Here is a 26,882-nt window from a genome sequence, read left to right as displayed (position 1 = left end):
AAGATATTTCAATTAAGGCTGTTTATTGTTGAATAAAACAGCTGATACTTTGCTGTTATATCTTGTATTCTCTACTCACATTAAATCCCTGACTAATCTCAGGTGTTGAAAGCAAGATTAGGCTAGACTATGCAGTTTTTAGATGGCTGATGGGGACTTGTTTCCACACATTTAAACTTACACTCGTGTCTGAGAGTAGATCCATCACTTGATCCATACCGGCAGTACCTCCCTCATCCCCGCCCTGCATCTCACCCATGAGAATGCGCAGGGTGGCCGCAGCGGCGTCCTTCTTTGCAACCTTCTTACTGGAAGCTTCTGCAACCGGAAACAACTTCCCGTTGAGCATCACTTGCATACGGAATCTGACAGAGGGAGAAAAAAAATGCACAGATGAGACACAGTGATCTGTCAATACTTGATTAATTCAGCAGCTACAATTTTCTGAGACGGCTGTGTTGCATGACAAGCAAAGTAATTTTCATTCTTAATTGGCAGCATCATATTTCTTCATTAAGGCAGACTTATTTCTTGCAGAGTTTGAATCGATAGATTTGTCACCAGGTGCTTTACAGAAAGTAAAGTGGGTGGAAGAATAAAAACGTATGCATATCACATAGGCAAAAAACAAACGGACAGCACTTCACCACCTCAAGCCTGTAAGAGCTAGTGCTAAGCTTTTGCATTTGACGCACTGAGCCAACTTCTTATTTTCTGATACCTCAATTCAAAGCCTCTGCCCGCAAAATCTACCGCTTTGATATAAGTGCTCTCATCTTCTGAAATTTTAAGTCTACTAGAGCTGCAAATAAAAATTCATTGTTGATTAATCAGTTCATTATTTTCTTGATGAATTGTTTGGAAAATGGTGAAAAATGTTGATCAGTGTTTCTCAAAGCCAAAGTTGACATCCTCAAATGTCTTTTGTTGTTCACAAATCAAAGACATTATGTTTACTGTCACAGGCAAGTAAGGAAATTGATTCCAGCTTCTTAAATGTGCAAAAAATATCCAAACCTATCCATTATCAAAATAGTTGGTGATTAATAACAAATTAACAAAAACACTGTATTTAATGTCAATAATCAATCCACTTAGTGAGGTAAGTATTGTTATTGTTGTTAGATGGAATTTAACTAGAGATACATCTCACAATCTGACATCGTTCCTATTTTTTACATTTCCTATATTTTCTCGTTTATATTGTTCCCATTTTTTATATTTCTCGTTTATATTACTTTACTAATTATTGTTTTTTATTGTTGCTTCTTTCTATTTTGCTATCCACTTTGCTTCTGTAACACTGCTGTGAAACAAATTAATGATTATCTTATTTCATCTTGAACTTAGTGACTAACCTTGGGTCATGAGATGGTCCTGACTGGTCGAGGAGCAGGAACTCACAGTTCTGGCCCAGATACTGGGCGTACTCCATGAGGCCGCTGACAGGGTTCTTCAGCCTCACCTCCTGCAATTTGGCCCGCAGGTTCTGGGGAGGTGGGGCGGCCAGCGACACAGCTACAGTTCCCACCTGCTCTCCTGCCAGTTTCCCGGCATCTGTCTCTCTACGAATGGCGTTGAGGAATTCTGGGATGTCGTCAGTGGCCCACTGTCCTTCATTGTTCTCTTCTTCTTTACTTACGGTAGAGGAGGGGGGCTGAAGGGTGGATTGGGACTGAAAAGGGAACAGTAGAGGCAAAAGATTTAGGGCTGATAACTTTGGCTGACTAAATCACATCTTCCAGGGTTGATTTGTCTTTTTTTCTCATAAAGGAATAGTTAAACAATTCACACACAATCAGTCATGTCTCTGTCAAGCAAATACATGGCCACAGCCAGCAGCCTGTTAACATAGCAGCAAAACTCCTGCAAACACTTGTAGAACGCTGAACAACTGACCAACAGGTTTCAGCTCTGGCCTGCATCAGGAACATCTGGCCAGGGCCAAAACTGCAAATAAAGTTGTTCAACGTACTACAAGTATTGAAGGAGTTTTGCCCTAAGCCCCTTTTCTCTTCTGAGTGCACCTTGTAAGGGGGTGAAGCTGTGCCAAACACTACCTTGCTTCTTCAGGAAACGTTAAGATTACCAAGAAATTGTGTGTGTTTGTGTAATTGTGTGATGTCTGTGTTTAAAAAGGTTAGTTTAGATTCACAAAAGTCAAACAATAACATACACAGACTAACTAATTGAGGAAGCCATAGTCCAGCAACTGATGGATACTTCATTCATAACGTTTCCTGTTGGAAAAGGCAGTCTGATGGCATGGTAAAACATGCAGATACTAAATACTAAATATGGTGTACGCTTAAAGGTAGAATCAGTAGGATTTGTCTGAGCTGTTCACAAACGCACCAAAATGAGAGTTTATTGTTGTGTCTCATTCCCAGGACATCAAATACCAACGTTGCAGTGTATACCTTTAAACTGATATTGATTTTCTGAAGTTGGGCCTTTTTTTAGGTGGCTAAAACATATGTTTTGCTGCAGAACCTGTTCACAGCTGTTCAGTGCTTTGCGTCAGAGCTGGTACTCTTCTATGCCTCTCTGAAGTGGGAGTCTGCCAACCTCCATCAACTGCAGGTAACACGCTGACTATAAATAAGTACCTCATACAACCCCACTTCAAATAATCCTAACTATTTTAATTAAGATTAAGTAAATACAAAGCAAAATTTTACTTACTGCTTCACTACGACTTTGCTCTGGCATCCAACCCTCTGGAAGTGGCAGTGGCTCGAGGCCTGGTATAGGTGGTAGTGGTGGTGACGGCGCAAATACAGATCCTCCTCCCTCCTCATGTCTACTGGCTTCTGTCTCCATCTGAACCCCCGCAGTTGGGGTGCTCTGCGCAGCTTTAATGCTCCTCTCCATCCTCTCTCTGCGGTGGGTGGAGAGCTCCCAGGTGGGAGGGTTGACTTCTCCATTCTTGACGATTTCACCTTGTTTCTCCAGGGCGTAGAGGGTAGGATTGACCTGCTTGGAAGTCCTAAGGCCCAGATTTTTCGCTATGACGAGAGCAGTTGCCTCCCTTGCTTGCAGGAGATACTGCAGAACTAGCTCCTTCTGCTCTGCCATTGTGGGAAGCTTCAGTTCCTGATCAGGGGAGCTGGTAGTGCTGGGATGGTGCTGACTTTTAGCTGGTGACTGTGATTCTTCTGAGTCAGATGACTCTAAAGAGGAGCAGTTAGAAGAACTGGATTCTGTGTCAGAGTCTTCTTCTTTGGCTTTTCTCAAGTTTACTGCTGCTTCTGTTTTTAGCTCAACCTTGGCTTCAGGATTGCAAACGAGACTTTGTACTTTAGGGTCCTGATTGTCCTCGCCTTGGAGAGGTTCTCTGTAAAGAGTCCACTCGGGAGGGAGGAGTCCGTGCTTGGAGGCTTTCTTCAAGCGCTCTAAAGAGTACAGTGCCTGGTTGACTATCTTTTTGGGAAGACGCAGCTTTTTGGCTAAAAATCTTGCAGACACACTCTCATTTGGCTTCAAAGCAGCCAAAGTCCTGTGAACCTGTTCATGGACATCGGGAGTGAGAGTGATGTTAATTTTAGTAGAGCTCAAATTTGCTGAGCTGCTGGGTGCAGAATGTCTGTCAAACCTTTCTGCTCCCCTATTGGGCCGGTTTTGATAAAAGGAGAAATTCTGGAAATCCTCACACAGAGAGTCTGTTTGCCATTGCCTGTTGGAGTATTGGTTGTTGTTTCTGCCTTGTAACTGGTTTTGATTCGGGTGTCGTGGACCAGACGTGCCTCGCGAGGCTCTGGGTGAGTATCCAAAACTCTGGTCCTGATTGTACCCCCCTCTACCCCTTGGGGTACTGCTGGGGTTTGGATATCTACTATAGCCTGCCTGGGGCTGGTATGATAAACTAGGTGGCCTTCCAGGTACCACTCCTCCTCCCCCTCCACCTCCACCTCCACGTGGACTAGCTCTGAACTGCGGTGCCTCAGAGCTCTGTCCTCTCAGGAACTCTACCTGCTGGTACTGAAATGAATTGGGACCAGGACTGGGACTATATGAACTGTAATGGGTTGCTGGTTGAGGGGCTACTTTACTGTGGTTTGAATAGGGTGGTGCGGAGGGGATGACAGGCGGAGTTCCGGGCTGTATGGGCACTACGCAATGGGCGGGGTTGTGGTAGTAACTGGAATATGGGGTCTGCTGTGGGCTGGGTCTGGGGTAGAGTCTGGCTGGGCTAGTTCTGTAGTAATTCTCCTTGCCCTGGAGGTCCGGTGGTGGATGTCTGTGGAAGTGTTCTCTCGAAGGCCCTCCTCTACCTCTGCTCATAGCGCAGGGGTCGAGTTTGAAGGGGGCCGGAGCAGCTGGCTGTGCAGCTTCCGTATGAGCGTCCGTCGTCTAGCATAAACAGAAGACCCTGATGGAAATTCAGGGCAGGCCAAAAACACAGTGAAAGCACCTGAAAGACAAACGTAGGACAATTTCAGGGGAATATTAATAAAGAGAAATGAATAATAGTAAGATAATTGAGTGGTGAAAAAATGAGGAGCAGCCGGTAGGGGGAAAGAAAATGTTGTTCCAGCCAATAACTCAAGTTCAGGCCCTGCTGGCAAACCTCCAACTTGCTCAAGTGTCCTTGGACAAGTCAGTGAATCTACACCACCTCTAAGGACATAGTTTTTAACATCATCCTAAACTCTTGCCTTTCTGAAATGCACCATAAATTATACAATGAAATATCTGGTCATTATAGCAAAAATAATGGTTATGTGCAGTAGATAAGCTCTAACTTAGGCCTACACTGTCATTGTTGCTGTGTATATCTCCAGATTATACCCTAGACAGTTTACAAGGATACTGCAGGGTGACATACTGTTTCTCCCAGTCACACACTGTAACTTAATCCCAGGGTAAAAGGATGGTGATTAATAATTCAGACCTTCTTGTGACTATTCTGTTTTATTTCTGGCCTTACAAATTATTGCTAGATCTGGATCCATACCGGAGAGGAAAAGTGAGACACCGATGCAGACAAAAAGTTTCAAGGACATAAGAACATAAAGGGCTGCCTGTCAGTTACAAGCCGTGGACAGAAAAGCAAGCAAGCAAGGTTTATTCCTCCAAACACACACATGAAAACATTCACTGAATAGAAATATGGCTTGCAAATTTTGTGCATTTTCCTTGACCAATTGTTGATCATGTTACCAATCAATATTCAACTAATCATTAATAATTACAATACAAAATTCATGCCTTTCTCTAAGTTTAAGCTTTATTTAAACAACTCTAGCAGCAAATTAGTTACGTGAAACATTAATTCACAGAGCACAAACCACAAACTATGGCTGCAATTAAATTACCTGCTAACTGTTTTGATAATAGGTTATGGATTTGTGTTTAAAAAAGTTTAAATTCTCTGATTCTAGCTTCTTAAATGTTAATATTTTCTGTTTTCTATACTCCTCTATAACAGTAAACTGAACATATTTGGGTTGCTGACAAAACAAGACATTTTGATGGTCATCTCAGGTTCTGGAAAACTGATCCTACTGTTCTTAATTCCAGTGACAAGAGTGTAACAGTATGTTTTACCAAGTGTGGTCATCCTGGGCTTTGGGAAATACTGATTTTTTCACCATTTTCTGGTATTTTATTGACCAAAAAAACTAATCAACAGATTAACTGACTCTTAAAATAAACATTAGTTGCAGCCCTACAATAAACAATAAGGCTCTCACTCAAAACGGCTGCTCTTGTCTGCCTGACCTCTTCCCACAAATGACTCAAAAAAAATGTCAAATGGGAAGCAACAACTGCAATTTCTAGACTCACAAGCCAGACCAAATCAAATTGTGAGAAAAATCTGTGAGCTCCTGAGAAACAGTACACAAAACCTACATTGTCAGTTAATACATTTTTAATCAGTTAAATTTTTAACCACGATTAATGATTGATCATGAACATATCTAGTAGAAACGCACACCCTGAACTGCACAGTCCAGAATTCCAATATCCTCCTATGGTACAACAAAACATTGACTCGAGTGTCATATCTGACAACACTCAATAATGTCTATATCAGTGAGACTGACAACAAGGGGACACCCAATACTGAGTCAGGTTTCATGCCCTCTGGCCCAGTCAGCATCACTGGTCTGTCAGCATAGAGCTGAGCAGGCCCGAACGCCACCGCCACATTAATAGAGAACACCATAGTGTTGGTTCATCAAAGTAATAGGGGCCGACAAGGCCGGCAGCCCAGGGCCCAAACGGGGCTGGAGCTGACTCATCTTGACCCTGATGCGAGGCAACAGTTGACAGCCAAAATAACAACTCTGTGTTTTTCTGAATCCACTGTCATTATGCTCCTCTCTGTCTGCAGCCTGGGCAGAGGCATGGACAAGACTACCCAGCAGACAACTGATGAATCAACTCTTTTGCACAGTGAACGCTGTCATGTCAAGACATATTTAAACACCACCATTACAGAGTTTGATGCCCAAAGTGACCCTTTCTTCCATCACTGAAACCTACTGAGTCTATTGTCCACTCAGCAGTGCAGAAATGAAACCTGGTACATGCTACATATTCCTTGCACATGGAGCTGCACGATTAACCGAAATAAGAACTGCAACAATATATTGATGACTCAACGATTTGTCAACTGTTAAAAACTATTTTAAAGATTGATTAAACGGGTTGAAAATTCTCTAAATTCCAGCAATATCTGTCAAACGAATCACTGTATGATTTTTAACTATACCATGTGGCAGTATAAGCAGCACAGAAACATTCTCCAAACTAGCATCACATGGTCCAGCGTGCTCACAGAGTGTCGAGGATCTCACCTACTGTAGCTGAAGCGAAAGAGGCAGCGATGAAAATAAAGAGGTTAGATTTAACGTTGCTGCTCCTGCAGCTTCTCGATGATCAGACGATTTAAACTGAGATTCGCGACACAAATCACAGAGCAACAATTAGAGGTAAGCGCCAGCTGTAGATTAAAAACGGTTAAACTATCGGATTGTTTGTTTTGTGAAACGATAAAAACGTTTTCCAGCGCCTAGGATCTACCGCTGTTGGATGAGTGAGATCTTTTCTGCAGCTTCCACAGTGTGGACGCCAGGTTTGTCGCTCGTTTATAAATGCTGTAAAAATGCGTTGCTTAAATGCTACAGCCAGAAAGAAAAGGGAAAATCCTGACGCATGTAGGAAAAGAAAAGCAGCAGGGAACAGAAACAGAGTAAGTTTCGTTTCATTTCCTAAGAAAAGTTAAGTTTCTATTGTCGGTCACGTGACCTGCACAGGCGCACAGCACATCCTTGACAGGGCAGACAGACTGATGTACACAAACACAGACGAGCTGTCAATGGAGTATTAAAAAGTAACACAACTGTAGCTCTTCTGTGGCTATCTTTTAATTCACATGCCTAAAGAGGTCACTCTATATGGTCCAACTCAAACAATCAATGTGCCAGCAGTGTGTTACTGTGGAGCTACAAGGACATCCTCTCCTGAACGCATGCTGTATACAGTACACTGTGGCAGAGGAGACAGACATCACATGCTCAGATCAGATTCTCACATTAAAAATAAAACGGAGCAGGGAGAATGATAGTAATGTAATACATTTTGGGAGATACAAATATCACAGCAAAACGCTGAGATATTGTAACAGGATTGTGACAGCATGGGTAAAGAAATAACGCAGGAGTACTATAGGGTGAAGGTCACTATTAAACACATGAGTACCACACACACGTTGTGCCTAAAAAAACATAACATAACCCATTTTTCAGCAATTTTCTAACAACATTGCTGTACTCACACAGCTTAATTTAGAAAGCACAACAGCATGTAAGCATGCTCTCACGCAAACATAGGGCTATGTCAAAGTTAAACTTGTGCAAGTTGTTTCCCAGCATTTGTGACTCAGTAATTGCATAATTACTTTAGAATTATTAGCATATTGAATTCTAAGTGTGTTCATTCAATTCAATCAAATCTGAGTTCCGTTTCATTCAATTATAATTAGTTTAGTAATTGCAGCCAATTACAGTAGAATTATTACTCTAGCATATTTAATTATGAATTAGTAAATTTAATAATTAATTCATTGAAATCTGTGCTCCATTAAACTCCACAGCAATTTGTATACATATGTTTACGGTGGAATATCTTTTTACAGTCGGTTATCTTTTCCAGGTGCAAATGTATCAAGCTGCATTACAAAATAGTGGACACATGTCTGCAGTCAGTTTCAAATTTGTGCCTCATTGTTAGCTTTATCTGGACGAAACTCAAACTGTCAGAAGTCTGACAGGATGTCTACGTTAGCATACAAAAACAAAACACCAAGAAAACTCAGAAAACATTTCTTCTCAAGACATCATTCCTTGTACAAGTTAGATGCATACTTTTTGACACTTTGAATCAATTTATGATTACGGTTGAAGTGAGTCAAAAGAAATGGATACATTTCAGAAAGGGTAAGATTTTTTTAAGGCGATTGATCACTTTGTAGGGTAACTGATGAGAGTCCTCTCTGTCATATTTTTTTCAAATAACAGCGATTATTTTTTAGAAGGAACATACAGCTAAAAGGCTAACTTTATCAGCTACAGGTTAAGTGTGATGCTTAATATTTAACAAACCTGTGAGACATGAATACTCAGATTTTTAACTTTCTGAATAAGTTACAGTAAAGCCATATTAAAGGACAAAGTAGGCTAGGCTAGCGGCAGCCAACTGAGCATCGTTCGTCCCCCGGCTAATGTTAGCGGTTAGCCAGCTAGCCTGCTAGCTCATTACTGGTAGCAGCAGACTGCACTGGCACTGCACCATTTCCAACTACTGCCTGCAGCACTGACAATTTCTTGTCTGTGAAAGCAGAACACACAAACTACTCTCCACCCAGGCCATATGAAATGCCCCAAATAACCCGAATCAATCTGACTGATTACCTTAACTTGCGGCGATACGCCTCAGTGGGCTGGTGTCGGCATGCAATATTTTAATGCGGCGATAGAAACAATCAAAGAACTGGTGCGGGAAGAAGTGACGCTTATCGCTTGGGACCAACACAAACCGCTACGCGTCGCATGTGGATGACGCAGCCTCATCGGCAAGGTTCGAATATGTTTCAGATGCGTCCTTTTGCGATGGATGTCTTTACAAAAGGGAACAGTTTTCATCTTCCAACTGTAATCTGTTCCACTAAAATAACATGTGTTCTTCTCGAGCAACGTTTCTTTCTCTGTGTACAAACTTCCAACATATTAACAGCTTGCAAAATCTCTGATTTGAGTTAATTTAGAGGGTTTTCTGTTTTCTCTAAGTTACCAGTCAGCACCTGTGTCCACCTGTCTCAGTCTCAGTCTTTACTCAGCATTCAGTCATTTCTTGCCATGTTTTTTTGGCCTGTTTGTTGTCTTTGGATTGTCAGCAAACACTGACCTCTTTTGCATGTACAGTTTAAGGACTTCCAGCATTGGCAGCTCTCTTAAAAGCAATTTTTCACAGCCATTATTGGTAACCCTCATTAATGGATGTGAGTGACACTATATTGAGATGGAGACCCACTCTACCCTCAGACTTCTAAACCAGAATAACATAGCATTTACTCACCTGAGGATGTTATTGATCATATCACTGATAGGACTGGGGGTTGATTGTAAGACCCTGTCCTATCAATTAACCTAGGCTAGACCTACTAGTTTTAATTGATAATAAATAACAAATAACAACAATAAACAGATAACTTATTAGTAATGATAAAATAAGATAAAATTTAAAAAATCAGACTGCTCTGACACAGTGTCAGTGTTCCTAAATGTATGGGTGTCATACAGGTGTCATAAGGGCAGATAAATGTGTTTACAGTCTATGCCATCAGCTCATAATAACACCAGACAGAGCATAACAGGGTTTGTTCAGTTAAATTCTGACCATGCGATAAGGTACCTTGTTGCGCAACCCTAAAACAAGTCAAGGAGTTTTTTTTTTTGGGAGATTTTAGGACTCACAATAAATGTGTTTCTAATATATTGAGTTTAAGAGACCACAGATTATGTCTGGCAAGATAAATTCAGCACTTTGCTAATATATCCAGTGGGTGTCAGCATTACTCTCTGAATGTACAGATGTCAGATTCTTAGATATTTACTGTAGAAAGCAAAGCAGCTCTCAAGAATTGCTGGCTGCTTTAAATTAGAAAATGACGGACTGTAATAACTTAAAACCTTCTGATGTTTAAACTGATTTACAAATGTTTAACGTTTCCTTGTAGGTCACTGGTGTGTTTACACAGAACATTGTTCATTTGCTCCCCTTATTTCTTCCCCAAGCTCTCAGTTAAAGACACCTGTATTACTGCTATTGTACACAGTAATCACACAAATTGGATCTCAAGCATGCTGTCTCTCTAAAGAATGAAGTCTCTTTTGAGATTCAGATCACATAACTTGGGGTAAAAGCAGTGAGTAAGGTAAGTCCACGGTAAAATAAGAGAGGATGACTCATGTGATGACAGATAAGTGGATATCAGCAGGAATCGATGAGCAGAGAAGCATGAAGGATGAGTTTGAGCTGTAAGTCAGCTCTCAGTATCTGAGTGACTCTAAAACAGTGTCTCCCTCTTCAGTGGAGTATTCATTTCACTGCATTTTTCTCACCCACTCTGTCTCTCCTGCTCCCTCTCCCTTTCTCCTCCTTTTCCTACTCCGCCACCACCGGTATCACACTCTCTCCACTTGTTTTCTACAACATTTCTTCATCTACAGACCTTGATCTCTATCTCACTCTGTTTTTTTCACCATCACCCTCGTCTTTTTCTCCTTCTCCTGCACTCTTTCTCTGTTAACACAGTGGAATGCAGTATGTGGCAGACTGTGGCTCTTTGGTTGCTGATACTTGCGACTCTGCTGCGCGGTGAGTGACTTTCATTGGTGCTTTGAGTAAGACTGCTCGAACAAGTGTGTGTTTTCTGCATGTGCTGCTGTGGATACTGTGCTGTGCTCTTGAATGTCTGTGCCACTGAGCAGGCTGTTTCTAATAACTGTGCACACATTAGCTCACTTAGATACAACAAGACAGTCTGTTGGTGTGCAGCCAGAGAGAAAAAATTGATTTATTTCTATAACATGCAAGCAACAATATGAAATGCAATTATCTTTACTGCAGATTGCATAGCTGAGCTATGCATGATAGATAGATAGATAGATAGATAGATAGATAGATAGATAGATAGATAGATAGATAGATAGATAGATAAAGAGAAGGCTAATTATGAGACTGCTCATGGTTAATTTACGGTGACTGGACATCATGGACACTAGAGGATATTAATGTGAATAATAAACATACCATCTGTGGAGTGATATTGATATTAATTAAAGTCTAGTTAGTGAATATAGATTTGACACCATACACTAAGTGCATCAATCTTACCACTCTTACTGTATATGGTTTATAAAGTGGTATGAACAGGCACAGTGCAGCTATTTAAAGTTCACAGTACTTTTTTAAACTTATTCAGTGCATCTTATACCCAGCAATGATAGCTCCCTCCACATCAAAGTGATTGCCTTGTGGAGAATGAATCAGGAGCGAATCGAAGCCCGTGGTGGAGTTATAGGGTGAAGACAGACAGTTCCCCGCTCTCATCGTCGTGAGTGCTGTGTGTGTCTGTCTGGGGTGTTTCAGTGTTTAATGGCTTCACTATTTCCTGCATGGAATGAAACTGACAAATTTTACGGCCGTGGAAAGACTTTGTCTGCTGGTGATCAATCAGAGATGTAATTGATTAAGGCGGATCAGGATTCTGTGTCTCCGCTCTCCCTTCATTTTTCTTCCTGCCTCCTTTCCTCTCTTTCTCTCACACATATTCTTTGTATATATCTATCTATCCATCTATCTATCTATGTATATATATATATATATATATATATATATATATATATATATATATATATATATATATATATAGCTTTACAGGGTATTCCAACTTTCAGGCATTTTATATATTATTATAGAACACAAAAATAGAACATGCTATAATGGCCTGCTTACTGTACATTATCCTGCTTATTACACGGCTGCTTACAAAAAATAAATAATTTGACACAAATTATTTATTTTTTTAATTGAAAGATTATGATTTATTGCCCCTCTAGAGAATTTCATCCATAGAAACAGTCTCGCAGTGGTCTGCTATTCAGAAATAACAGACCTTAGAATGCCATACTTCACCAATCAGAGCTGAGTATTTAACAAAGTCATGTAATAACACATATACATATACTTAAACAGCATACCTACATTTATATAAACAAATTTAAACAAAAGAAAGGTGTTTCTGATAAATAAATTTCCCACTGCTCCAGAATTTCCTGAAATGTATTGTCCTGAAGCTTCATGGAAAGGGTGAATTTTTTCCATTATTAAGATTTCATAAATGATATCGTACCAGTTGTCTGTAGATGGGGTTTCTAGCTTAAAGGGATAGTTCATCCAAAAATGAAAATTCAGTCGTTATTCACTCAACCTCATACTGATTGAAGGTCAGTTTTAGTTTTTCAGTCCACAAAACACGGCTGGATTTTCACAGCAAAACAGTGTTGCAGAATCTCCCAAACAATGGAAGTGGTTGGTGACCAGTTTTCAAACAGAACCCACCCCCCCCCAAAAAAAAAAGCCTCCATACTTTTCATCTGGCTTAATCCAAGTCTCCTAAAGCCCCAACATGCCACTTGCACACGATCACAATGCACACACACACAGTTCAGATGGTGTGCATGTGAGCATGGCTTCAAACTAAGCATCTTCAGTGAAGATTCAGGCTAAAAACAATGTAAATGAGGTAAAAAAAAATGGAGTTTACCCTAATATAGTCACCAATTCTGTTTAAATGTTACGCCAAACAGTAAATGTACTTTTGGACTGACTCAAAACAAGTGACTTGCTTCTTGGCAGTCCCTCCAGCAGCTGGAAGAGCTTGAAAGATGAGACTTCTGCACAGGTGTAATAAAATATCTACGAAGACCAGGCAGACATTCTCCTTGTGGATGAGCTTGATATTCACCATTGAAATTGATAATATTTTCACCAGAATTCCTCCATCAAGTTTCTTTTTCCCATTTCTGTTAAACAACCCAGAATCCTTTGCAAAAGAACTGAATGCACTCTACGCCCACTTTGATACTCAGGATTTTTCAGCTGAATGTGAAAGATGGTTGAGAGCTCTCCCACCACCAGACCCTGAAGAACCGTCCCTTTTTACTGAGGAGGAGGTATCGAGACAGCGTAGCCAATATAAGCTGGGCAAGGCTCCTGGGCCTGACGGCATCCCAGCAAAGGTACTGAAGATCTAGAACTCCAACCAATTCTTCACTCACTCTCCTCTGAATCCTGCCAAATGGCTACAATACCAACCCCCCTAGAAGACTGCCACCATATTCCCAAAAACATCAGCCTGTCCTGCTCCAATTTGCCTATAAGCCTAAAGGGGCACATAGGATGCTGTGGCCTGCCTGCTGTGCATCTTCCTCCTCCACCTGGATTCCTCAGGCGCCTTTGTCAGCAGCCTCCACGTTGACTTGGGGACTGTTTTAAGCACCATGCAAAGGCATCTAATGACCTGGAAGCTATACCATCTCACAACTCCTCCCTGTCAGAACCATCTCATTCACAAATTTCTTAGGGACATACTGTAAGCTGTGTGGTGCATGGCAACACAGGAGCATTGTGTGCACTAAGCCCATTCCTGTACAGAACATACGCCAATGACTGCAGTCTGTCACCGACCACTACTTACCTCAAATACTCAGATGACACAGCCACAGTTTTACATAACATTTTCTGTTAACAACACTCAGTAAGCATTTCGGAACTGAGAATGCTATTTATTGAAGTTTTAAAAGTGAAGTTCCTTCTCATTCTTGCTTGATATATGACTGAAGTTGCTTAACACATTTCTCAGTGGAAGGCAGGTCTGGAGTGCAGACAGGCCAGACTAGTGCCTGAACTCTTTTATGCTCTTTTATTTATTTTTTAGCCTGCACAAAATGACTGCTGTGATTAAAACAGTTTGAAATGTGGACTCGTCAGCCCACAGCACACTTTTCCACTTTGAGTCAGTCCATCTCAGATGAGCTTGGGCCCAGAGAAATCTGAGGCATTTCTGGTAGAATCTTAAGTAGCATTTGTAGATGCAGCGACAAACTGTCTACAGACGAGCCCTGGGCCCATGTAGTAATATCCTTTACCCGTAACCTTTGAGGGGTCAAAGGTATGCAATTTTGGTTTTAAACCTTGTCCTTTTGTGCAGAGATTTCTCAGGGTTCTCTAAATATTTTACTAATGTTTTGGATTGTAGTGAAGTCTCTAAATTCTTTGCAATTTGGTGTGGTAGTTTTAAACCTTGTCACTTCCATGCTTGTGAATGACTGAGCTTTTGGCCTTTTGATAGCCCCTGATACTGTCACCTGTTACCAATCAACCTGTTTACCTGCTGAATGTTCAAAACTTTTTTGAGTTTTTTAGCAACTTTCTCAGTCTTTCTTTCTTTTTTTGTGTTGTAAAAGTATTTATGTGATGACAGACCTGAAGAAATATAAAAAAAAGTCCCTATTATGTAACCTGTGTTGTCATTTCAGTGTTTGAAAAAAGCACAATGTCCCCTGATTATAAAAAGTACAGAAACAGGAGAAGCCCTGATTAGCCAATCCTCTGAAGCTTGCGTCAAAGTCACGAGAGCACCATTTCAGAATTGTTACCTCTTCAGACAAGCCACTCTTAGTCAAAGACTTTGTCTGCATGAGTGATTATTCAGAGACAAATTTTCCTTTATTTGTAATCACAGCAGTTTACACACTAAAAAAGTACAACATGAGGAGAAGCCCTGATTAGTCCATCACTATAGGTCACATCCAGTTAGTCCGGGGTAAAGTCAAGGTCATGAGAGCATCATCTCAGAGTCATTACTTCTTCAAGCAATCTGCTCTTAGTCAAAAACTTGGTCTGCAAGTGATCAGTTAGTTTTGCCTTTATTTGAGAAAATAAAAAAGAGCACAGGATGAGGTGAAGCCCTGACTTGCTCATTCCTTACAGCTTGTATGCATATTTGTTTGGGGTATAGTCAAAGTCATGAGAGCACCATCTCAGAATATTCACCTCTTTCAACAAGCTAGTGATCATATTTAACCATGTTTTCAGGGATAAATCATTTCACTTATTACCTGTTTCGTTTTTCGAGTCTTTCACGTCCTAACCACGCCTGAATTGGAACTGCTCCGCACATGTTCCCCTCAATTTTTCTCCATCTCGCTCTCACACATATTTTCATTCCTCTCTTGTCCTGTGTTACTCACTCTAGTATAGATCTCCTTGCTCCCTTAACAGCTATTCCATCTTTAAAGCATCACCTTTTCCCATACGTCTAAAAGCCCACCCTCTGTTTTACCTCCACTGGAGCATCTCTCCTTCACCTGGCCTACAATTTCTACACTGCTTTTTTTCGCAGATCATCCCTCCATCACTGTAATCACACCGTTTTTTTCTCCCCCGACACAGCTTTCTCTTTGTAACTGTCACTTTTCTCCTGCTCCTCTTCTGTGATCCCTCTCCCCTCCATTAAACTCCCTGTTCAGTGTCAGTGCAGGGTCCTCACCAGCGGTTCCTCCTCAGGGAGCTGCTGAGAGACTACAACCCCATGGAGAGGCCGGTGGCCAACGACTCCCAGGCTCTCACTGTTCAGTTCTCCTTCACTCTGATGCAGGTCATGGATGTGGTACGCATGATAGAAATGCATCATAGACACAGACAAACTACACACATACGCAGTACATTCAAACAAAAAACATACTTGTTGAAGTGCCTGATGTTAATGCCATACTCACACTTATAAGTAAGTTTAATTAGTTGTTACTGCTCTCCAAATTCTCTACATTCTAAAGTTTAGCTGAAGCTTCTGTCTGAATTAAATGGGTACCTTCCGAACTTTTTAGAAGTAATAACACAAAGAGTGAATTTCATATTAAAAATGCTTTAACTAACTACAGAAGATACCGGCTTGACTTTTCAGACTGCTTTGAAGCCTCATTTGCCTGGGTACAGACCTTCGAATCCGCCCACTCCACCGAGTTGACTGATTCTCTGAATAAGGAAACAGAGTATAACAAGTTGACAAATCAGGCTGATAACAGGCTAAAGCCTACAGCTTACATTATTTTTAGCTGAACTTGGGATGCATTTTCACACAGAATCTGGATTTTGTCTCCCATCACTTTAATTGGAGTCACATTAGATAAGATGATAAGACTTTATTGCTCTCCTGAAGAAACATGAAGTGACTGGAATTAGGGGTCCTTGAAGGGAGCAAGGGAGCGTTGTTCCTTTCCAACTGCCATTCAGCAGTAACTATATTTATCTGCAAAATCACGAGGATAATGATAGGGTAAATTTTGGAACACATTCAAACTTAGACATCCCAATAGATGAAAAAATAACTTATCAACATAATATTACTTTGTGCCATAAAACGACCAGCTTCAGCCTCCTGCCTGCTATTAACCTGATATGATCTCTACCTGTCCTCACGTGATTAGTTGCACACACATACACATCAATGTTCAGTCAGTATGCGTAGTCAGCGAGTAGAGTTTATCTTATTATTCTGTCCTATTAAATTAAAAAAAAAAAAAAACAAGAAGAAAGAAAAAACAAAAGAAAATGCCTCTCAAACAGAAGCAAGCTCCTATTGTTCACTTAAAGCACCTGGCTTATATGAGCCAAATCGTCCATGACAACAGCACAAATAAATACAGACAGAGAAAGTAAAAAATAAAAAGTGATATATATATAACCAAAATAAGTCTAGAAGTAAAAACAGAAACTATGCCAGAGAAATTAAAGGCAGCTGACGGTGTGGTGTGATTAGTAAGATTAGAAAGGAATCTTTTTCTCTCAATTCTATACAAGCTTTATTGAACACGTTAAAGTTATAATATTGCTGAAAGTAAATTAGCCTACATATTATTGAGTAATTATGGGAATAATTAGAGAACAAAATAACAAGATAAAAAATGCACTTTAATCAGATAAATTCATTAGATCATGTAACAAACACAATTTCTTCAAAGCCACTGTGGAGAGTACAGAATAATTGCAGTGATGAATAACCTGTAAAATGTCACAATTGTTTTATCCTTTAACTCATTAAATCAACTATCATCTTATGTTCGTTTTCTTATGCCAGGATGAAAAGAACCAGATCATCACTACGAATGCCTGGCTGCAGATGGTGAGTATAGTGAATAACAGTTAATAATGTGATATTGATCTGTGTAGTGAAAATCATCGTCATCCACCCCGTCCCTTGCAGCTAAACAGTACCATCCCAGATGCTGCTTGGGTTTTAGAGTCATGATAATGAACACTTGAGCAGGACGAAGAGATTTTTGCTTTTTACTAAGTCAGTGTTATTTAGCCCAGAATCACAGATCACAATGTTTGCCTTAAAGGGCTTTACAGTCTATACCACATATGACACCGTAAAGGTAGATTATGCAGGATTTGCCGGTTGCTGTCTGTAAATGCACCATTTAAAGGCCCTCCTGTCTGGCTCAATGAGAGAGAACTCCAGATTTTGGAGTTCCGGATGAAAAAAGACTTCATCCTGTCCTGTTCTTCTTCTTCTCTGCCTGTGTGTGTGTTTGTGTGTGTAGCTCTCTATGCAGCTCTCACGGACAGCGAGCAGAGGAAAGAGATGTAGACAGCATTGTAGCCATTGGTAGCTATGTTTTTATAGAGGCCTGACTTGAGTCTTGACACCCAGAAGGGTTCTGTACACAGTAAAATATGAGAAAAAAAGAAAATACAGACAGAGGTCTAGGTCTCAGCCACCACAGCTTCATTTTAATGTATCATAAGTGATGATTGACAGAGATTGTGTTTATATAGATTTTAAGGGAAAATCCTGCATAGTATACCTTTATACCCTCGGTTGTAATAAGAAAAATAGCCAAAATAATAATAGTAAGCACAAGTGTGCAAGTTACTCCAGACCGACCCTGATGAAGATCTGTGTTATGCGTTGGTCATTTTAAACTCTTTCTGCCATGTAAAATAGAAGCATTTTAATTTTATATAAAACTTGCGGTTTACCTTGGACTATTTGAAGGAGACTTGCATTTTTGATTGCAATAAGCCCTTCACCTGGAGAATAATAAAATTTAAAAAATCAGGTTGACAGTGATTGTCTTGTCTGTTTTTATATATCTTCATTTTTGCTCATATGTAAAACTAGTGTTGTGCTTCTGTCTCCCAGCAGTGGTACGATCACTACCTCCAGTGGAACCAGTCAGAGTATCCTGGAGTTAAAAACCTCCGTTTCACTCCTGACCAGGTCTGGACACCTGACATACTGCTGTACAACAGGTATAAGCACACACACACACACACACACACACACACACACACACACACACACACACACACACACACACACACAGAGTGCTGCTGCTGCTGAGCTCTAAACTGTCTCCTCACTCTCCTTCAGTGCTCATGATAAGTTTGATGCCACCTTTAAGACCAATGTGCTGGTTAACTCCAGTGGCTTCTGTGAGTATCTGCCTCCAGGTAAGTGATTTTTAATTATTCGGCAAACTATGTCTTCAGTCGTTCTGCATGCATCACTCACACAGCAGCAAATTAATTACTGCAATCAAATATCTTCTTCTTCACTTACTTCTAGAGGGCTGCACTAAACATTTTTAATCAGTTTTTTTCCTTCATCACTATCTCTTTGGATGATTTTACTTGACTTTGATATTTAGTATTTTCACTGTTTTTCCCCTGTTTTTCAAGGAATATTTATCAGCACATGTAACGTGGATGTGCGATGGTTTCCATTTGACATCCAGCGCTGTGAGCTCAAGTTTGGCTCCTGGACATTTGACGGCTGGTTGCTGGACATCCAGATGAAGGAGGCAGATGTGTCAGGATATATGCCCAACGGAGAGTGGGACCTGCTGGGTAAGACTAGTTGTCAAATCCCTGCGTGGATGGCAAACAGTGTTGCTTAGAAACAGTACTTACATTACTGCCATGCAGTGCTGTGCCTGACCTGTAAAGACCTAAACATTAATTAGCTTTATATATAGATGTGAAATTGGATTTAAGTGGGAGAAATAGTTGGAGTATGACTAATAAACTGAAACTAACGTGACAGAGTGAAAATACAGTGGCAATACACTTTTAGCTTTGATTTTTTCATATGATTTTATGCACCAAAACACCAAACCTACCTAAATGTTTAACAAACACAAATCCACACAGACTGACTAGAATGCAGAAAATCTGCAACACAAAACACACATTAAAATGGCACACAATATAATTGCTACAGTTGCTGACAGTGATTTAACACAATCTGAGAGTTGCAGACTGCTGGTGCTGAGAGACACGATATGCTCCACATTCAGCACAAATACATTTGTTTGACATTAAAGGGACAGTTGAATCCAAAATCAAAAATACATATTTTTTATGTGCTCTTATAGTGGTCAAAGCACCAAAAAAAAGACAAAAAAAAAAAGAAGAAAATCTGAAAACCAGTATCTGTCATGACATGGTTATTCAAGATAATCCACAGGCCTTGTTGTGAGCAGTTTAATGTAGGAGTTACTTTCTTTCTGGCAGAAACAAAAGTAGTTCTATTAGTATTTCTGCTGCAGAAAGAAAGTAGTTCCTACATGAGACTGCTCACATTAAAGCGTGTGGATTATCTTGAGTAACCTGGTCATGATTTTTGGAAGGAAACACTGGTTTTGAATTTTTCAGATATATATTTTTTGGTGCTTTGAGCATTGCAAGCTGAGTGCCATTCTCTTCCATTATATTGGAGAGAAGGCAGACATCTCTACGTCTGATGCCTCCAGAATTCAGCAACTCACACCAAAGAAATCTAGATCTTGGTAACATCTTTTTATGATGCAGACCAGCATTCAGCAGTTGAAACAAAGCACACTTAGTTATATTGAGTTCTTGAGAGTCTTTATGTGTTGTTTTCTTGCTTTCTCAGCCCTTGCTGGTGTTTTCTGCATCATAATGTTGTCTTTACTGCGCCCGTCTCTTCTTCCTCAGAGGTCCCTGGAGGTCGCCATGAAGTTTTCTATGACTGCTGTGCAGAGCCCTACCCCGATGTCACCTTTGTGGTGACTTTACGAAGGAGGACCTTGTTTTATGCTCTCAACCTCCTCATTCCCTGTGTGCTCCTCTCCTCCATGACCCTGCTGGTCTTCCTGCTCCCTGCCAACTCGGGGGAGAAGATCAGCCTGGGTGAGGAATAATAAAGAGGAGGGTGGAGGAGAATAGGGGTGAGAGATGGTGCGACAATGACAGGGGCTGAATATGAGAAAATGGAAAACAGGAGGTGCAGCTGCTGTAAGATAAAATATACACCCAACAAAAATATAAACGCAGCACATTTGTTTTTGCTCCCATTTTTCATGAGTTGAAGCAAAGAATCTCCGACTTCTTCTATGCACACAGAAGGTTTATTTTCTCAAATGCTGTTCACAAATTTGTTAAAATCTCTGTTTGTGAACATCTTATACTTTGCCAAGACAATCCATCCACCTGACAGGTGTGGCGTATAGAGATGCTGATAAACAGTAAGATCATTGCACAGGTCTGTCTTGGACTGGTTATAATAAAAGGTCACTCTAAATGTGCAGTTTTGTCTTGAAAGAAGACAGAGTTACAGATACCAACTGTTTTTTCCAGGAGGACCAAGTCATGCCCTGCCCTACTGTGCGTTTGATTGGCTGACCCTGATATTCTTACCATAACCCTAATTGGTGTTGGGCAGTAACAAGTTCCTCAGTTACTGTAATATTATTACTTTTCCCAGGAACAAGTGGTGTAAGAGAAAACAATTTTCAAAACGGGAATTATGTTCCCATGAGTAATCCAAGTAAAACTGCATTACCGTTACAGCATTATGCAGTAATTCATTTTTTGTGTTAGGTAGAAGTGATCATCCTTCCAAATGTATTATTTTCTCCAATATGCAGACCCACACCTCTAACCATCCCTGTTGGCTTTATAACCTTTTAAATCATGCAGAGGAGCACAGGCTTTCCAGGTAATTTCTTTATTGTCTGTTATATTGATGCATACTAATGATTAGAGAAGCTGCTTTTAGTTTCGTTTCCAGCAGATATGTTGGACAGAGGAAAATCTCCAGAGGAGACAGAATTTAATAATCAAAGAAGTTATACTGCTGTCTCGTTGTGCATACCCTCTTTCCCACCAGTGATCCATCCACTAGTAACCCGAATATGAGTTTTTATAAAAATTAACACCAGTGTCTATGGTTGTAACTGCAGATCATACATCACTAAGACTTTTGTTACCACAGCCAACCAAATGCTATTATTGATTTTTAAAGGAGTAATAAGTAAAAAGTAACTTATTACACTTCCTGAGTAAATTGCCCAACACTAACCCTAACTAATCACACCTGCCTAAACCCAACCAACCCAACCATCGAAGACAACGAGTACTAGCCAGTCAGAGGCAGAGTACAGTGAGTTATGACTTTGCTCTCCTGGAATAAAAGTGGCTTTTTATTGTGACCAGTTTCAGGCACACATATGCAATAATCATGCTCTTTAATCAGTTTCTCTATGTGTCACACCTCTGAGAGAAATACACATTTTGTGTGCACAGAAGAAGTCTGAATGGGAGCAAAAGTGTTGCATTTAGTGCCGCATGTTCTTTATGCCTTCCTTGTGAAATCATGGGCTTATCTAGTGTTTCTTTTACCAACTCTCCCTGTCAACATTCCTGGAAAACTTTCAGTCAGATACGCAGAGCTTTCTATGGTGTCAGGAGGGCTGAGAGGGAGGGAAGAAGACACAGAGAACAGACAAAGACAAAAAAGACAGGAGGGAAGATGAGACTAAAAGACTAAAATTGAATGAGTTTTCCTTTAGGAGTGTCAGGAAGACAGATGATCGTGGTGAGAAGTCAAGCAGAACATACCAAATATACTGTTCCACTGAGTGTACTCATGTACTTTCTTCTTCCCTCCTTTTTTTCTTTGCAACCCACTGCTCCCTGGTGTCTTGTGCCTGCCTCCAGGCATCACGGTTCTGCTTTCTCTGACTGTCTTCATGCTGATGGTTGCAGAGATTATGCCCGCCACTTCAGATTCTGTTCCCCTGATAGGTCAGTTTCTTCCTGCCTATGCACATGAGTTTATCTGTTAGTGGGTTTTGGTTAGTTAGATTTAGGTTAGTGGGTGGTTTGGAGGGGAAGTGATGTTGTTAATAACACATACAGATCATCAGCAACCTAAAGAGTGACGTGTGCTCCCCTCCTGTCTGTCTCAGGTCAGTACTTTGCCAGCACCATGGTGATTGTCGGGATGTCAGTTGTAGCCACAGTCATCGTCCTTCAGTTCCATCACCACAACCCCCACAGTGGACACATGCCACGTTGGGTGAGTTTTAATCATCAAAGTCCATTTATTTATAATTCTGCAACACAAGGTGGTACAACGAAATGCAAGCTGCCATCCCTTTATGCTCTACATAAAACAAAAAAACACAGCCTGAGGGGAGAAGCTGCTCTGAAGTCTGGTGGTACAGCAGTAGATACTTCTGTGCACTTCTTGCCAAACAGCAGCAGGGTGAACAGGCTGTGGCTGGAGTGGGAATTGTCTTTTAATGTCCTCTGGGCTCTGCACAGGCACCTCACAGATATCACTGATGCTCAGTAGTACAAATTATGTTCTGGGCACTTTTAATCATTGGCTGCTAAGCCCTCCTGTCCTGGGCCATGCACATCCCAGGCCAATTTGTAATGGTTCCAGTCAGGATGCTTTCTATCATTCCTCTGTAGAAGTTAAGAACTAAGTTAAGAGTTTAACTTCACAGGTTGGTTGAAACAGATCACACTAAATTACAATACACACAGTAATAATCAAACATGCACAGTACAGATATGGTTCCAGGCTGAAAGTTACGTTAAGTTGAGTTAAGTTAAGTTGCGTTTGGTGTGAAAGACCTTTCACAGTTGTTCTTGGTTGTTGCAGTGGCTCTATATCATCTTCCTGAGAGCTATTTTATGAGTTCTTTAAAAGAGGAATCAGACACAATTTGCCAGGCTTTTTTGTTCTACTTGTGTTTTATATATACACATCCCAGTTGTTTCTGTTTCTCAATGAATTTAGCAGCCGTGCTTTTGAGTCTGTTTTTGTCCTTAGCCCTCGGGTACCCACACCAGGTACGCATATTAAAAGTTAAAACACTTTCAATCAGACTTCTGTAAACAGTCTGAAAAATGTTGTCTGGCCTACATCATATGAATTTTCCTGAGATACAAGTGCTGCATTGCTTTTTAAAAAATATATATATTCTGTGTAGGCTGTAAAACTTAAAGTGCAATAAAAAAAAAGGTTCCTAAATATGTAAAGTCCTCTACTGCTTCAATAATCAGTGTAAGCTCTATGATAAAGTGCAATTTGAAAAGCGATTTAAAAGAGGGCAAATATTCAGCTAAGCGGATCTTCTCAGGCAGTTTGTTCCACAGCCTGGCATTTATCTCTGACTCTGGGATGGCCAAGATGTCAGCGGTCGAGGATCTCAGATTATGTGAAGGTTCATAAGGACTTAACTGTTCACTTAATACAGCCAGGTGCCCGGTCATGCAATGCTTTAAAAGTTAACAGAATAAATGTTCAATCAACTCTAAAATGAACAGGCAGAGTGTAGAGAAGTTAAAAGCCTTGAGGCTGAGTTTTGCAGCAATTCTCTGGATTTTTTTTTATTGAGGCAGGTGAAAAGTGTACTGCAACAATGTGAAGGTGTGATGAAATAAAGGCTTGTATGAGGTTTTCATTGTCTTTAGAACTATGTTTAAATTCAATCTTTGCAATGTTTCTAAGTTGATAAAAAACAAGACAGCTTACAGTGATTGAAATGTAAGTTGGGATAAAATGTTATAACGAGATTTAAACGTTTAAAGGGATAGTTTGAATTATTTGATGTGGGTTGGTGTGGAGTACCTATCCATAGTCAGTGTACTTGCAACAGTAGATGGTGGTCGACACGCCTCCAGTTTGGAGAAGCAGAGAGGGGACACCACCCCTTTTCCTCACTGTCATACAGCCTTTTCTGATGGAAAACTGCTGTTTTATAGGTCAAGTATCGCTCTCTCCAAAGCAACCAGACTCAATAGGTGAAATCAGTAATTCTACCTCACAGAACATGGGGGCTGCTGTTCTACAGCTGTCTTGATCTGTTGTGTTGTTTTGTGACTTTGTTGAAGGGCTGGGTACCGAACTATCATCAAAAAATGCCCTGTCATCTTATACCAAACTTCAGTACAGTTGGAGTAAATCTCCAAGTTGGAGTTCATGTTTTATTTTGTAAAAGTGAATTAAATAGATTCATATGTTATGTTTTGAGTGTGTAAAAACCAGTATCAAAGTCAAGGTATTGCTACCATTACTGATATCAAACATTTTTGAATGATACTCAGCCTACTTCTGTGTTTTGGAAAGACTGTTTGGATTCACCAAAGTCATACAATAGCACAAAGAAATTAACAGACTGAGGCAGCCGTAGACCAACTCTTGTGTTCTGCAAAGTAAAATTACTCATTTTGCAAATGGAGTCATTCGGAGAGAGCAATATTTGGCTTATGTAACAGTGGTTTCCTGTTAGAAAAGGCTGCCTGACGACAAGATAAAAAAAGTGACTATGTAAGGGATAATCAATGAATAGGTGTGTGTTAACATGAAGTCGAAGGTGGTTGCCTCCGTGAAGTCATTTCAAACTGTTTAACAAACACCTACAAGTTCATTATCCCACTTATACCATGGCCATTTGCCAACAATATGAAATAAAAGCGTTTGCAGACTTTTTGGTGAACGTTTTGCACTCAAAATCAAAAGTTACGAAACAAGAGCTCGCTGTTCACAGTTGATAATGCATAACATCGCTTCCTAACAAGAAGCAAAGCGAGCAAACAGCTTTCATATAGGAACCTTGTTTCTATATAACTGGAGGACAGTTTACTTGTAACTCCCAAAAGTTTCTTTTTTTCCTTCTAAACCCTTTCTTTTTTTATGATATTGCAATAAAAAAAAAGCTGCAGGAGATCATATAAAAGTTGCCACATCTTCTCAATCATGTTACTTAGTCTCTTGTCCTCCCTTTCAAGTGCTTTGATGAGGGGAAACAGAAACACTGATCTCACATCGATTTTAACCAGATAAAATAGGTTGGAGGTGTGAAACCTTGCTGAAATAAAGCAAGGACAAGCATGTTAGGAAGTAGCGTGAGCTTTGATAGCTGTGCTTTTTCATGCTGCTATGGTTACAAGTTCGATAGTGGATGCATTTCAAACGGTGATTAAACTACAGCCAAACTACATGTGTCTTAAATGATTTTAATACACACCTGCCAGCCAATCAGAAAAGTAGTTGTACATGATCAGCAATATGATGAGATTTTGTGTCCTTGTGGGTCAGGTGCACTTGGTTCTGCTGCAGTGGGTTCCTTGGTTCTTGCGGATGAAGCGTCCAGGAGAGGGAGTGGAGCCGACTCTTTCTAACAGCCAGGCAGACTCTCAGAGCAAGACCCTTTCCTCTCCCACCACCACCACTACCACCACTACCATCCCTACACCAGTGCCCTCCATCCTTCCCCAGGGCCTCAACTCCCTGCAGGCCAGTCTGGCCCAGCTCAGCCATCCTCTGTCCCACCCACTGCCCCACCGGCCCAACACTCAGGCTGTCATCCTTTCCAACCCCAGCCACAGAGACCCCAGCCCCATTCCACAACCACAACCCAACGGTCACCTGCTTTACATGGGCTTCCAGACCTTCCAGACCACAGCAGAGCTGGAGCCGGTGCAGAGGAACAGAACTACAAGTTACGGGAGGGTTAACAGTGGAGTAGGTGGAGGAGAAGGAGATGGAGCAGCAGCAGGAGGAGGACCGGCTGGAGATACACCTGTCCATCACCACCTCCCATCTTCCAAGTTTGGGAGCCCCCCACAGGAAACTCCAGTATCCCCAGACCCTGACCCATCAACTACGTCCTCTGGACTCTGTGGTCTTGAGGCTGTGGGCGGAGCAGGGAGGTCATCTGCCATACACGCCCATAGTGGCATGATTCGGTCTGTGGCAGTGGATAGCCAACTGCAGGCTCTTCTGGCGGAGGTGCAGTTTTTAGTCGAACGTGTCCGGGAGCAGGACCGGCAGCTCAGCTTGGCAGAGCAGTGGCAGTTTGCTGCAGCTGTCATCGACCGCCTGTTCCTGGTGGGATTCAGTGTTTTCAACATTATCTGCACCATTGCTATTCTCATGGCTGCACCCAACTTTGGAGAAGCACTGTCAAAAGACTTCCTCTGACAGACCAGAAACAGAAATTTGAGACAATGTGAGATGTTGAGGGATAATACAGATAAAGATTTGCTGGAAGCACAATTGCTGTTAATGACACTGGGACTTACAGCAGCAAATATTTCCTTTCCAGACAGCTGGAACGGACTGTTGCACATGCGGAGTGGACTATGATTCAGAAAGGTTATGGAGCGATTGTTTTCTCTTGACTTGAAGAGTCTGCCATTTTTCTTGATAGTATACACCTGATTATGTTCTCAGTTTTCTGTTTCACAGTTCTTAGTATTGAGGTTTGATTGATGTGTTTGTTCATTTCAAAAAGCAGCCCTTAAAAAAAAGTCATAAAAAAGTGACAGAATCATATCTTGCCCTGCTAACTTTGGTGAATATTATTTTTAAAATGTACTGACAGTTTAAAGGACCAGTGTGTATGATTTAGAAGCGGCAAACTTGAAGATTGCAAACACCTTGTTTCTCCCCCCTGTTCCAAGTGTGTAGGTCAAAG

At 40.8% G+C, this 26,882-nt stretch overlaps 2 protein-coding genes across 7 annotated transcripts in view; one reads left to right on the top strand and one right to left on the bottom strand.

Annotated features, from left to right (window-relative positions):
* Positions 1 to 9,149, bottom strand: part of adar (adenosine deaminase RNA specific) — a 20,840-nt gene extending 11,691 nt beyond the window's left edge. Inside the window, exons 1-4 of one of the 2 annotated variants that reach the window (XM_084726687.1) lie at positions 8,922 to 9,149; positions 2,686 to 4,414; positions 1,359 to 1,675; positions 182 to 365 (exon numbers count right to left, since the gene is read on the bottom strand). In XM_084726687.1, coding sequence (XP_084582813.1) covers positions 182 to 365; positions 1,359 to 1,675; positions 2,686 to 4,284 — 2,100 coding nt within the window. In that variant the 5' untranslated portion in view covers positions 4,285 to 4,414; positions 8,922 to 9,149. Of the gene's footprint in view, positions 1 to 181; positions 366 to 1,358; positions 1,676 to 2,685; positions 4,415 to 6,806; positions 6,942 to 8,921 lie in introns of those variants that run through there. The other variant, XM_084726688.1, reaches the window with a different exon arrangement.
* On the top strand, positions 6,805 to 26,882 carry LOC146321499 (neuronal acetylcholine receptor subunit alpha-7-like). Of its 5 annotated transcripts, none has more exons than XM_084726692.1 (11): positions 6,805 to 6,941; positions 10,825 to 10,887; positions 15,606 to 15,745; positions 17,213 to 17,257; positions 18,284 to 18,393; positions 18,515 to 18,594; positions 18,823 to 18,990; positions 20,101 to 20,295; positions 22,105 to 22,191; positions 22,356 to 22,465; positions 25,502 to 26,882. In XM_084726692.1, exons 2-11 carry the CDS (start codon positions 10,836 to 10,838, stop codon positions 26,384 to 26,386), a joined length of 1,872 nt encoding a protein of 623 aa, XP_084582818.1. In that variant the 5' UTR covers positions 6,805 to 6,941; positions 10,825 to 10,835; the 3' UTR covers positions 26,387 to 26,882. The 5 variants fall into 5 exon arrangements, with proteins under 5 accessions (XP_084582818.1, XP_084582816.1, XP_084582815.1 ...); XM_084726690.1 differs by having other exon boundaries at positions 6,819 to 6,941; positions 10,740 to 10,887; positions 18,287 to 18,393; XM_084726689.1 differs by having other exon boundaries at positions 6,819 to 6,941; positions 10,740 to 10,887.

Source organism: Lutjanus erythropterus, chromosome 9 (assembly GCF_056507025.1).
Source record: "Lutjanus erythropterus isolate fLutEry1 chromosome 9, fLutEry1.hap2, whole genome shotgun sequence".
Lineage (NCBI taxonomy): Eukaryota > Metazoa > Chordata > Actinopteri > Lutjaniformes > Lutjanidae > Lutjanus > Lutjanus erythropterus.
Note: the sequence above shows the minus strand (reverse complement) of the source record. Positions and strands in the feature narration are given on the sequence as shown.